The sequence below is a fragment of the Canis lupus genome, chromosome 33 (assembly GCF_003254725.2).
Source record: "Canis lupus dingo isolate Sandy chromosome 33, ASM325472v2, whole genome shotgun sequence".
Lineage (NCBI taxonomy): Eukaryota > Metazoa > Chordata > Mammalia > Carnivora > Canidae > Canis > Canis lupus.
This window is the reverse complement of record NC_064275.1, coordinates 11,637,989-11,652,579: the sequence shown is the minus strand read 5'-3', so window position 1 is coordinate 11,652,579 and position 14,591 is coordinate 11,637,989. Positions and strand designations below refer to the sequence as shown.

Here is a 14,591-nt window from a genome sequence, read left to right as displayed (position 1 = left end):
ACCTGGGACCCTGGATTTTGTTCTCACGGATGGAGGAGGATGGAGTTGGGTACAAATTAACCTGTTCAGTTTTCTGCTCGGGGAACATTTTCATGACCAACTAACTTTTTTCTTTTTTCTTTTTTTTTTTAAACTGCCTTTCAAAGAACTAAGGTTCCAGATGGCAAATTCTATGAATGGCAGAAACCCTGGTGGTCGAGGAGGAAACCCCCGAAAAGGACGGATTTTGGGTATCATTGATGCTATTCAAGATGCAGTTGGACCTCCGAAGCAAGCAGCAGCAGATCGCAGGACGGTGGAGAAAACTTGGAAACTCATGGACAAAGTGGTAAGTTCCGTACGACTGCGCCTGTGCATTGCCTTATTTGTCCTGGGTATGGTTTCTTCTCCTCTGGTTGTACTTACACCACTCATTAATGTTATTGTTACCGTTAATTCATAATTATTGTTTTGGCAACAGCCTTTTGATTTGGAGTGGCCATTTTTCTTACATCCACTCTGTGTGTTTTAAAAAGTTGGATTCAGAGCAAAGACTTGTTGTTTTACCTTTTGTCCTACTCTTCAAGGTTCAGAGTTCCTCTATATGACTCAGATATGCAAAGTTTTTACTGTTGGCTGCTCTTTGTTGGTACATGGCCGTAGAATACTTTGGAAGTGTTTGCTCTGTCTTTATGAGGTTGTGTTGCTGTTGAATAACAGAAGAGTGCAAACAAGTATTTTTAAGAAAACCCTCTGAGGGACCACTCTTGACAACCACAGTGGGTGACGCTGAAGACAATTACTTAGAGGAAGAACCAGATTAGACCTTAAGTGAGGAAGCAGTATCTGAGAGAGAGTTTCCATTTTCATCTGTGACAATTCATTTTCATTAAGAAACTTTTTGTTTTTGTTAATGGTAGAGTTACAGTTTCTTTCATCTATTCCATTTTGAAACAGGAAACCTTTTCGATTGCACATTGTTTATTGTGAAAGGAAAATTTATGATGGAGGTGGTGGGGCTGAGAGTATCAGAAACCTCTGTGGTTTCTGCATGTTGCTTTCAGATGAATTATAATTTTACAAGAAGAAATCAAGCTGGATGTCAGTACCCTGAGAAGTCTAGGCAAGCTGGATATTCTACAGGAGTCTCCTGAGAAACTAGCTGTCAGTGTCCTATCTTACTAAGGAGGATTATGAAATAAATATGATTTAAGGTGTAGCTTGCTGCTGTGCAGAATTAATAGTTCTTGTTTTTGAAGCAATAGTACTGTCCCCTGTATGTCAGTAAATGTTTGTAGCACCATCTGGTTTCATTTCATAGATATTTGGGGCTAATTATGAATGTAGTTGATGCAAGGCTCCTGATATTTTTGTGACTGCAGAAATAGAGGTTTTTTAAAAAAAAGAAAATCCTTTGTAGGGATGTGCTGAAGCCTCCTTGAAATCATATGGTAGCAGTCGCTTTTACTTTGGCTTGTAACTGTGTACTGATATTTGTCACAAAAAAGCCACTGTCAGCGTGTAATTATCAGCGATACAGGAAGGTAATAAGATTTGCTTTATTTTCATTTATGCTTATGGAAAGTACAGATGGATACATGACTGATAGGCCTGCCATTCTAGAGCCGATGGTGGTATATGCAGAGCCAGAAATCTTTGCCAGATAAATATCCGTAGTTTTGGGCTTCAGTGTGACCTATTTAAGCTTCTGCCAATTTATTCAAATTGTGATTTTAAAATGCTCCAGACAGAGTGATGTCATAGTGTCAGAACATTACAACTTGCTACTTGAGGTCAGGCTTGGATTTTAGCATTGGATACTTAAGAATGAAGAGTATGCAGTGGGAAGAACTGCGTATATTTGGCAGGCACAAGACTAGCTGTCTTTGCTTTTCTAAAGAGGATGCAATTTAAGGTCACTCTCATTGCCTCAATCATTGGTTGGGCATAAGAGAAGGCATTCAAGGTTTTCCCCTAATTCACCAGTTATATGAGTGGCAATACATGGGTCAGATTCTATCAAGGAGCTGCACCTCCCACCTTTCTGTGAGTGGTCAGAATTTGTACATTTGTGAGTGAACATTAGCACGTCAAATAAAAAAAAGTGGTATTAGGAAGTGGTGAGCTATAGTTAACATAAAGCCATTATTATTTCAAACATTAAGAAATGTATTCATAATTTTGGTTTGTAACTGATGGTTAACATAAGTTTTATCCACTTTTAATGATTTCACCATGGGTTAGGGTTAAATAGATGGTTTTTGGGTAGTTAAGCTTCTGCCATTGTTTGTTTTATTAACCCTTTTGTGGGTTTGGGTTTGGTCTTTCCAATTGAGAAAGTTGACTCATAAGGAAAACTGTTATTGAAAGTCTCTACTTAGTGGAATGTGGGTAAGGGTGTTGGCAAAGGTGCACTGGTATGGCCTTCCCTACTTGTCTTCATTATTTGTCAGGAAGGGCAATTATTGTGTTCATTTATGAATGCATCTATGGGCTTTGTGGGGAGGAATCACATAAATAGCTAAAAAAGAGTAGATATCACTATCACACAGTGATAAAAAGGCACTGATAATTCCTAACTGAAAATATATTTTATTTAATTGTGTAATGCAGAAGCATCCCTCACATGTGTTTACCTTTTTTTCCTTGTCAGTGATGAAGGAAGTGGTTCATAATCTCAACATTGTCCTGGTAATCACATCAGGATGCTTATTATTAGTCCAAAAGTTAATCCCTCGACATGTTATCTAACTGTTTTATAAAATAACCGCAATAATCTGAGTTTAGCTTGTGAATAAGAGAAAACAGTAACTTTCAGGTCTAACTGGTAGTTATGTGAAAGGCAGGGTTAGGTGTTTAGTTAGCATTTTTTTTTTTTTTTTTCTTTAGGAAGCTCCTTCCCACAAGGGCAGATCTTAGAAGTATAAATATAAAACGAACTTTAAGTTGGGTACATTTCAGCTACCTACAAAATAAAATAACTTCTTTTACAGGGGATAGGAAGCAGTCTCAGACTGTAGGAGGAATGCCCAGTAAGTGTGTCGTTTTACTGTTCCCTGACCCCTAGAATTTAAAACAGTCAGCTGAGATTCCAGTTCCAATGAATTGTTCTGTTGGCAGAGGACAGACTTTCTATACAAGGTCACTGAGAGTAGGAGGGAGTCATCGCTCAGTTTTGTGTGTGTGTGTGTGTGTGTGTGTGTGTTTTGTTTTGTTTTTGAGAGATGTTAAGTGTTTTGTGACCAAATATCAGTGTACTGAGAAAAAGAATGGTGGCATATCCCAAAGCATCTCCTTTGGACATATTTTCTGGCCTTTGCTCTGCGTCAGTTTAAGTCAATAGCTCACCCCGAACTCTTCCAATCTTTGGATGCCTGGTTGATACAGTGATAGAGCTGTTACTCATGACTACGCATCCAGGTTCAGATATACCTGAAATATGGAATCTGCTCCAAAGCTATTACAGAGATGGGTCTCTTAAACCCTTAAACATTTATTGAGGGCCTACTGTGTTCCTACTAAGTGTTGTCACGAGGGACACAAAGCTAGATACGATGTAGAACTCTGCCTCTGACCTGTGAGGGAACACGCACACCACCAGCAGAGCCAGGCATGTAAATGGTAATGTATTACTTATATTATATTTATCAGGTAATTGCCATGTAGTATGGACGAGGCTGTGATACAGACCTTTGGGAAGTACAGTGGGGGCAAAGTGAAGAAGGACTTCCTTGTTTTTTGGCCACTGTTCAGACAGTTGTCTGTCTGGATTCTGCTGGGCACTAGGACCAAATGCATTATTGTACTCTTGTTGGAAATGCTGAGGTGAGGGTAAGGAAATGATGGCTAATCAGTATGGGAGGAATGATAATTTATTAATGTGAGGTTCCTGAGTATGGTTTTCACAAGCGTCTTAGCCAGGTGACGGAAAATGGAAGAAACAGTTCTCCATCTAATAGATACTAAATGTACTGAGCTTACATGAATGTTCAGGAAATTAGAAAAGAATTAATTGATGCCAAAGAGCAAAGCCAGTTGAGTACCTGCCTACGTTTTGTCTTGCTGTCCTTGTCATTTATTTGAAATTACGTTATTGAAAGAGTTTTAAAAGCATTTAAAAAGTGATGATGCCAAATAGCCTTTTCCTGCCTTTTACCCTCAGTACATTCAGTGCATTTGTCAAGCTTGGAACGTAATTCATTCTCGATCTTTATAATTTTACTGCGACTATATTTTAAAGGTTGTCAATCAAAGGTACTTGGAATACATGCAGCTATTTTGACAAATAATAATAGGTATTCTTTTCTAAGATGAACTCCTCAATCTTCTGAAAAATACTATATGTCAGATAAAACTTAGATTTTGGATGCCTGTTGTTTGTGTTTGTTGGGTTTGAGAGTCCACTGTCATTGGGCCCTTGGAATAGGGAATATCGTTTACTTGAATTATTCTTCATGTACTTCCTTGTTCTCAGCGAGTTTTTCCATGTTAGCAGAATCATGGGCACCACGAGACTTGGGTAGATGATAACATAGTAGGCGTCTGACCAGCGTTTAATACTGAGATTTTGAACTTGTGCTTGGCTAAGTGAAGTGATCCCAGAGTTTGCTCCTTTCTACTTTTAGGGAAAACTTTCGATAAAGTAAAAGGTTTGAAGGAATCCTGTCATGTTACTTTGGTTTATCCTTGTGACATAGGACATTCATTTCACAGAAGCCTTACTCAGTTAGTCGTCTTTTCAGCCCTTACAACAATTCTTCCTTTCTTCAAAGTTGCTTTGTGTGCTATCTGTCGATTTCATCATTCGTTTATCAAATTCCATCTACGGAAAGATCGAGATTTGTAAATACCCATTCCATTCCATTCCATTCCATCCCATCCCATCCCATCCCATCCCATCCCATCCCATCCCATCCCATCCCATTCCATTCCATGTAGTGTGTTCTACATACTGCAGAATGTAGTAAGCGCTGTAATGGGGTATAAATAAAGTGCCGTGCCATAGGGTATGATGGGAGAGAACGTGCTTGCTGGGGGTGAAGAGTCGGTACAGAATGCAGCATGGTAGAAATGTTATCCAGCTACTCTCTCCAGGATGTTTTGGATTGCAGTGAGGTGCAGGACACATCAGGCTGAAGGAATGTGGGTAAAGGGAGATTATTGAGAAGGTAAGTTAGAGAAAGATGGAGAGGCTTGCACTCTTTCAAGGAGTTTGGACTTTATTAGGTAGAAGAGAAGTGTTAAAATCTTTGAGCAGGGTGTGAAAACCAGTCAAGGCTATTCTGTGGTAGATGACTCCCTTGACTCTACAAAGGATGGATGGAGAGAAAAGAAGCTTAAAAGTAGGAATAATGATCAAGAGGAATTAAAAAGATTGGGCAAGAAATAATGAAGGGCTGAGCCAGAGAATTCAAAGTCAATGGAGCAAGTGTAGGTTCAAACGTGGGAGGTATCTTGAAGGTAAAATTTACAGGTCCCTATGACCCTTTAAAGATAGAGGATGAAAGAGAAGGTGAAGTGAAAGTGACTCGAGGTTTTTAGCCTGAAGGCAGCAATGCTCTTAATGAGACAAGGAGCATAGTAAAAAAAAGAGGAAGCTTGGGAACTGGTGCATACGTTTGTTTTTGGCCATGATGAGTTTGACTGCCAGAGTGAAATCCATTTTGAAGTCAGAAAGTTGAATGTGCAGTTAAACAGAGAAATTGAAACTGGAGACATATGTTTGGTAGATATGCCCACAGAAGTAGCATTTTAAGCTGTAGACCAGCAAGAGGTATGCAATGTAGAACAGAAGATGAGAGTCAGAGAAAAAGTCAGAGATTGGCATTTTGGCTCTGTATGGGGTTGTACTTATAATTGGATGGCAGTGAAGGAGAAGAGAAACCTGTGAAAAACAATGATGAGAGAGGTAGGACAAGAATTAGGGCCGACTGATTTCTTGGGTAGAGACAGCTTCAATTAAGGAGATAGTTTCCAATTCTGAGAAAACCAGATTCAAGTCCAAGTGGAGAAAACCAATCAGGATGAAAATTTAAGAAGTCGCTGAATATCATGAGTAGAGATCATTGTTAACCTTTCAGAGTAGTTTCATTTACGCGATGGGGCTAGATTAAAACGAGTGTGTGGATTACTGAACAGTTGTTCTACAAGTATGCCAGCTGGTGAAAAGGAAGAAAGTTCCGATAGACAGCTTGAGAGTTTGAGCCGAGTTTAACTTTGTGTGTGTGCCTGGCACCATGGGAGAGGCTCACAGATTGAGGGGGAGGGATGTCAATAGGAAGCTCTCTAAAATATAAAGGATGAAGAAATCATGAAGTGACCTCTGAGATTACAGTGTGGGAGGGAAAGTCTAAGGACAAGTAGAAGAGTAAACCTTGGTAGGTAACGAACTTCTACTTAGATAAGAGGGAAGAAAGGAAATATACAGAGTTTTGAGAGAACTTGTAAATTTAATGCTGGGTTGTCAGAAAGTGATATAAGGCATAACATTTGTAATGTTTAAACCACGTTTCAAAATTGTGTATTATTGAATAAACAATATATATTTTGACCCGTCTCCTAGCAATTAAGTGGGTAAATAAGTAAAGCATTGAGATAGAAATGAGTTCTTATCCTGTATATTAAGATCATTTTGGAAACATGCTGTGACTTAAGTGATGCCACAACACTACTTTTGTCTCCTCTGCTTGGGCATATGGGTTAGTTTTTGTTGTTTGTTTGTTTGTTTAGTATTTGTAAGCTGCTGCTATTTTCCTAGTAATGAAAGAAACATTTCAAAAATGACCAAATTTTTAGCTCTTTAACATATTAGTGTTTAAATAATTGTTAAGCTCACTCATGCTGTCTTCCAATAGCAATAACAAAAGTAGTTGTGAAAGATTCCTCATCAGCTGAGTACTACCGATGTATTAATTCCATGTCAGGAGTACCGACCCGGGCGTATTACTGTTTGCTGCTTTGCTGCACAAAACGCTGCAGACTTTCACAGGGTTTCAGGTAGTGTAAAGAACTTCAGGAACTTAAAGAACTCCTGATAATCCTCAACAGGGCAGTCAGTGCCCTTGGTATAATTATCATATGTAGGCAAAATCTGCCGAGTTTACCGTGTTGTGGTATAATATAAAATTTGGAAGAAGAGGAAGTACTGAGAAGTACCAAGTGCCAACTATGTGCTAGGTGCTGTGCAGAGTACTTTACATTTCCTCCTCTCAGAATCATAATCCTAAGAGTTTTCTAGAAGAAACCGGCCCAGAGTTGTAAAGCTAATTAATAAATGTTAGCACCAGATCCTACGTGATTGATTTTGGCATCTGTGTTCATGGTATGAAGATTCATGCACACCGTTCCATGGAATAATACAATTCTTCCTTTTCCTGTGAGAAGTGGATCAAAAGGCTCTTTACCCCCTAATATTTGATATGATCCCATTCTTCTCAAAACGTTGTACCCATTTAGACAGGTTTACTCACTATGGTTGTCCTATTTGTTATATTACCTTCTTCTGAGTTCTTTCTTCGTTCCTCTCCTACACCTTCTTTTCCTCCAACAAATATTTATTGTGCGTCTACTATATGCAAGATTCGACATTAGGTGACGGAGACAGACCAGTGAGAGATATGGTCTTCCACCCTTAGGGAAGATCAGTTGTCATTTGGAAGGAAGATAGTGAACAAATGAATGCACGGTTGATATTTTAATTACAGCTAGTCAGTTATTTAATGATGCTTATATTTAAAGAAAGTTTTTAAAGAAAGCTTCATTGAAATGATTTGTCGTTGCCCCCAAGTCCTACTATAATTAAAGTGGGAAGAACTCGAAGAACTCATGGATGCTTTGTATCATAATAATATACTTTTGTGTAATTGCAGTGAGGAACCTCTTAAAACATTTATGTGAGGAGCACAGACTAAGGATTCTTTCAGGGTTTCCATACTGTTGTTAAAAATGGAGTTATTTCCCTTCGTGGGTACATTACTTGATTTAATATAACTGAATCCTCCATGAAGTGAAGTGTGCTTTATAATGAAAGTCTGTTGCAGTAGAGGCACAATTCCTTACTGTGGAAGTTTCCATTTGCTTCAGTAGAATTTCTTTCATACATTTCAGGGACTGGGGTGAACCTGAGAAATATGCTAGCTGACCTAATGCCTCTTTGTTAACTTTTGATTCCAAGTTTTAATTAAGGCACAGTGGGGAAACTCTTTAAATACAGGGGTGCTCCAAGAATAATTAATGGCTTTACAATTCTTGTAGCACTAGCAAATCCTGTGTTTATATTTGTACCTTTGCTTTGATATGGTCAAATATATATTTAATGTATGTGAATACATATTCATACATAACAGTATATATATAGATTAGACATATTTTTATGTATGTGAAACGGTGCAGACATATATAGAGAGGCCCTCGTAAAAATCTCTAAATACATTCAAATAAATACAACAGGCAGTTGCATAGTGTTATAGAGAAAGAGCCTGACTTTCAAGTCTAGACATTAGGGTTTGAGTTATTATTTTTATTTTATTTATTTATTTGACACAGGGAGGGAGGCAGGGTGGGGGGACAGAGAGAGAGAGAGAGAGAGAGAGAAAGCATAAGCAGGGGGAGCAGCAGGCAGAGGGAGAAGCAGTCTCCCCGACCCATGCAGGGCTGACCCATGCAGGGCTGATGCAGAGTGGGGCTGATGGGATGCAGGGTTTCATCCCAGGACCCTGGGATCATGACCTGAGCCGAAGGGAGACGCTTAACTGACTGAGCCACCCAGGTGCCCCTAGACATTAGGGTTTTTAAACTCAGATATGTTCCATTTTTTTGTTTTTTGTATTGTTCCATCAAAAGGAGAGAATTGGTCATTGTGATTTCCAAGGTCCTCTTTAGCTCTAACATCCTCTGACTTGATGACTGTAATGGAATTTGTAGCCTAATTCAATACTAAGTGTTTTGCCTTTTAGTTCAAAAGCAAAGAGTAACATTGCTAATGAACCAATCCTTTTATGCACTACTTGGTGTCCTACAAAGTTGGTCATTGTATAATGCGACTGTAGATTTATTCTTTTTAAAGCTTTTCTGTGTTGGGAACCACTTTCATTCTAGGGAGCAACTTAGATATTTCTAGAAGACATCTAAGTCATTTGAATCTGAACTTGAACTTTGTGGGGAGCTTGATTTTTCTCCTTAACATACTGTTTTTAGAAAAGCAATTTTTCTTTCTCTGACTTTCGCAGTTCCTTGCACATAGCAGGAACTCAATAAATATTTATTGGATTGAATTTGACCTGCTTAGAAGTCATAGTCCTAGCGTAGGGTTATTCATTTTTGGCAGAAGCTGTCATAAATCACAGAGTTTAATACTAATCCAACTGATGAACTGTACATTCAGCAGCATATCATAGGTCAGCATGGTATGTTACACTTTCCCAAATGCAAATTTAGAAAACTGTGTGGCCCACAGGGGCCTTGATGAACAGAATCTATCCTATTTTGAATCTACTTGTGCCACTTACCCTCAGGCTCCCTGTGCCCTCACCTCTTAGAGTGATTGCATGGACTCCTGGCTTTCTGCTCTTCTCTCTGGGTATGCCTCTCAAGCCTTTGCATACCCTTTTGCCTGGAATATTCCTTTTGCAAATCTAGGTATGCCTTTCTTGATACTCTCAGGACAAGATATGAGTGAGCTGCTGCTTTATCCTCCTCCAGCACTTTGTACTTCCCTCCGTTGCAGCACTTAAAGTCTCCTATAATTCTTTTTTAAGCCATCCGTCTTTTCCACTGGAAAACTCCTTGAGGACAGGTCTGTGATTTATTTCATTCTGCCTTCCCCAGGGTCTGAAACAATGCCTGACACGTCGACGTTTGTAGAATTAACAAATGGGCTCCAATGTTCACGGAAATTTGCAAATGGGGTCAAAATAAAAATGTAAATGAGGCTAGCCAGGGATCATTAATTATATGCCTAATTCTAATTAAATTGTGATAAAGTTAGAAAGAAGATCAGCTTGAGATTCAGAAGATGCAGGCTCTTGTGTTGGATTAATGATTTTTTAATAGCCCCTTAATCTTTGTAGTTCTTAGTTTCTTTATCTGAAAATGAATGGATTGGACAGGATCTTTCCAAAGATTCCTTAGAGCAAGAATTACATTGCTCCTAAGTTAATTATAGAGAACTAGGTCTCTTCTGCAAGACTCCTTGAGGCAGGAAGTATGTTCTAGTCGTCTATAATTTCCTGGCAGTAAGCTCAGTACCTGGTATATAGCAGTTATGCAAACAATTGTACTGCATAAAGCAATACATTTCCAGATAGAATTACAATTGAAATAGAGCAAATGAGAAAAAGGTCAGGTAGAGAATAGTAAATTAAAAATCCGTAGCACTTAAAATAATCTGTTAAAGAACATTTACTTGAAACGTCTGAAGAAAATACCTGAGAGAAAATTTTTATCAGTTAAGTGTTCACCAGTAGACAAAATTAATATGAAACTGCCTATTCTCTTAGCTACAGGATAATAATTTATCAATCTGTGACAGGCTGTACCAAGTTCTGGGTTGCTGAGATTAGACTGCGCCTGCTGTAGCATGTGGCTGGCAGTATTTTTGAAATTTGTGGTACTGTCTTGTAGTTTTAAGAATTGAAAAACTATATACTATATATCTTGTTTCAACCAAGATTTGTTAAATCATTGACGTACTTGGGACTTCATCAGTCTTTACGGCACAATGAGCTTGTCTGGTTGTATCAAAGTCACACAAATAAAAAGAGGGTAAAAAGCTTTGTTAACCCCTTTAACTATACTTTTCTCATGATTTGACATTATTTCCTAAATTATATGCATTCTACCTAAGAGATTTTGAGGATCGAAATAATATTCTTATATTTAATCTTTGCTTGTGCCTTTGGGTTATTGATTTGAATACTAGTATATTAAATCATGAAAATAAGGAAGTAATATAATCATACTATTTATGTGTGTGTGTGTGTGTATATATATATATATGTATAATATGTACATACATGAAGTATTTTAGAGACTCAATCAGCCCAGCCATCTATACATCCATTTATTACACCAGTACTATATGCTAGGTACTCTGTTTTAGGTATTGTATAAAACAACAAGGAGGAAGAGTTAAAGTGAGAAGTGGTTGTCTTAAATTAAGGGCTGATGCTTGATAGTTTGAGCCAGATTTTTCTCCCTACCAAAAAAAAAAAAAAAAAAAAAGGTTATTTCTTAAAGCAAGTGTGATAATAAGTGTGAATACTTTTTTTTCATTTGTTTCCTGGATTTATTGTGTTTGTGGTTCTTGAAATTATTACTGTTCAACTTTTTTCTGTTTGACTCAAGCACTTCTGTGAGTACCAGGAGTGAATCCATGTTTTGTAGAACCTGAATTTGGAGGGGTCCTTTTAAAGAAAAATAATACAAAATTGGGTATGAAATTGAGTATGAAAGTGAATTTTTTCTATTGACAAAAGAGACCAAGTTGTAAAATTTTAAAACATTGATAAACCCACAAACATCAGAGAAGTAATCTTGACTCTATACACTTTATACTTCGATTCTCTTCCATTGCCCAAGTATATTTCCAGTCCTGGGTGCCATTGGAGACAGTTAAATGACCGTATCTGAATTGGGTATTCCTCTCCATGCTGTGTGCTGTCCATAGGTGCTTGGAGTATGTCTGAATCCATTGTGGTATTGCTTTGGCTGACAACAGTTGTAACTAGTTCCAGAACTGACTGGGCATCTCACATACCTCCTACAAAGCCACACTAAGTGGATTTCCAACTCAAATCCCCATCACCCCAACTCAAAAAATGTGCCACCTAGCAGGAGGTTAAGTCATACAAGAAAAAGACACCTCAACCAATTGTGTTTAAAGTATCTTGCTCTTAGAAGTGTTACAAAGAATGTGTGATGAAGGCTTTGGAAGAGGGCTAGCTATTGGAGGGACCCTCACGCTTATGGTTCACTGGCTTCTCAGTGAAGCTGCCTCTATGTGTGAGAGTGTACTCCTTTACACTGTGTATGCCCTTGTGCAATAGCCAATGATTTCATTTAAAAATTGTTTCATTGGTGGTTCCTTACACCCTGGTTTGAGGGGTAGGAATAAGATGGGTTAACTTACTTTTAAGTTATTTTCAGTTCTGCAGGCAGCCCTGAATGCCCCAGTGGTTGGGTGGCACCTGATGGAGTGACTGAACCATTATGTAACACATGTTTAGAGGCATGGGATATAATATGGGGAGGTGGAAAAGACTCGTTCTGACCTGACACTCATTTACTACTTAATAACTCAGTTAGTAAAATTGTACCTCTTTGTTTTATTCTTCTCAGGGTTTCAGGAACAATATACCAAAACATTAATTTAGATCTATGAAAGAGCTTTAGTGTGGGGAGTTCGGTGTACTAAAATAATATCTAAATGTGAGACATTAGTTGCCAGCAGAAGGGGCCCATTTCCTAATTTTTATTTTAAAAAAAGAGATTATTGGTGGTGTACAATGATTAGCACACTGGAGTTCTATGAAGCCACGAACAATGGGATATTGTAGAAGAGAGAATGAAAACTTTAGAGGTGGAAAGTAAAGATGTGACTTAGAAAAAAATGAATGGAAGGAGAAAATTGGATTTAATTGTATCAAGAAGGATCCAGATATTCACCAGTTCTTTGTAGATTGGAGATAATAGTTTTAAGATCAAAATGTATATTATGGAAAATGAAGAACCAGTACAGTTTGGTAAATTTCTTAACTTTTCTATGAAAGATATTATTGTGGTTCATATGAAAATATTTTGTTTCTCTTTTTTTAGGTCAGACTGTGTCAAAATCCCAAGCTTCAGTTGAAAAATAGCCCACCATATATACTTGATATCTTACCTGATACATATCAGCATTTACGACTTATACTGAGTAAATATGATGACAACCAGAAACTTGCCCAACTCAGTGAGAATGAGTATTTTAAAATCTACATCGATAGTCTAATGAAAAAGTCAAAGCGGGCAATAAGACTCTTTAAAGAAGGCAAGGAGAGGATGTATGAAGAGCAGTCACAGGACAGGTAAGAGTGTTTCAGCTTTTATTGTTTTTAATGGTAAGGTTATATTTATGTGGCTTTTTGTTCACAGCATAAATATCCCCAAGTATTTGTTTCAGAAGAAATATTGCATTTCTATATTTACTTTTCACATTATTCAAGCCTTGTAGTTTTATTTAAATTTCTTTGTGATAAGAGCTACTTCATGACGCACTGTTGTTGTTTTTTTTTTTTTTAAGACTTTAGTTCTTAGAGCAGTTCTGGGTTTATAGAGAAATTACTCCAAAGTACAGAGTTCCCATTCCACGCCCCCACGCCCCCACCCCCCCACCAACATGCATTTCTTCTGTTATTAATATCTTGCCTAGTGTGGTACATTGATAAACCAATATTGATATAGTATTATGAACTGAAGCTTAAAGTTTATATTAGGATTCACTCTTTGTGTTGCACAGCTCTGTGGTTTTTAACAAATATATAATGTTGGGTATTTACCATTACAGCATCATATAGAATAATTTCACTGCCCCAAAAATGCCCTGTGCGCTGCTTATTCATTGCCTCTCTACTTCCCCACCGCCTCCCCTGCCCCACACTTTCTGAATCCCTGACAACCCCTGGTCTTTTTACTCTCTTTATATTTTTGTCTTTTTTAGAGTGTCATACAGTTGAAATCAAATAATATGTAACTTTTTCAGACTGGCTTCTATCACTTAACTATGTGTTTAAAGTTCCCCCTTGTCTTTTTGTAGCTTGATAGTTCATTCTTTTTTTTATCACTGAATAATACTCCATTGCATTGATGTACCACCATTTGTTTATCTGTTCATCTGTTGAAGGATATCTTGGTTGCTTCTGATTTTTGGCAGTTATGTATAAAGCTGCTATAAATATTTGTACACAGGTTTCTATGTGCACATAAGCTTTCAGTTCATTTGAATAAGTACCTAGGAGCAGGATTTCTGAGTCTAATGGTAATAAGCCTATATTAGCTTTGTAAGAAACTCCCATACTCTCTTCCAAAGTGGCTGTATCGTTTCTGCATTCCTACCAGCAACAAATGAGAATTCCTGTTCCTTCCCATCCACCAGTATTTGATATTGGAGGGAGTGTCTTTAAGACACAGTCTTGATTGGATATGTGCATATGATGGATGTGGGTGGGAGATGACTCTTGATTCTCAGGGTTTGACTGCTGAGTGAGAAACTGAACAGGAGTGGCAAAGACATCAACTGAATCCTCACTTTACAGCCAGGATTCCAGATTTAGAGACTCCCCTTTAAAGTTTGTTGTTTGGCTATTTCAATGTTACATTTCATGATCTATCTTAAATTAAGATATTAAATTAAGTGAAAGAAATTAGTTTTCCATTTCTTGGATATTTTAAATATATCTAGAATATTGACAGATGTCAACAGTATATTTACATTCCCAAATTTGAAAACAAATATTAGTTAAAATATATGATATTTTAATATAGGTAACCTGAATTTTAGTTTAAGACCCTTAATCTCTCTGGATTTTAGTTTCCTGACGTATAAGGAAAACCTCCAAGGAACCTCTAATGTTTCT

At 37.6% G+C, this 14,591-nt stretch overlaps 1 protein-coding gene across 15 annotated transcripts in view; it reads left to right on the top strand.

The window, feature by feature from the left end:
* Positions 1–14,591, top strand: part of CBLB (Cbl proto-oncogene B) — a 409,638-nt gene that overhangs the window by 194,475 nt on the left and 200,572 nt on the right. For all 15 annotated transcript variants that reach the window (XR_007407886.1, XM_049105236.1, XM_049105235.1 and 12 more), the window contains 2 exons: positions 147–328; positions 12,793–13,043. Coding sequence is in view for 14 of the 15 variants with exons in the window: in XM_049105236.1 (XP_048961193.1) it covers positions 161–328; positions 12,793–13,043 (419 nt within the window). In the remaining variant the exon portion in view is untranslated. The remainder of the gene's footprint in view (positions 1–146; positions 329–12,792; positions 13,044–14,591) is intronic.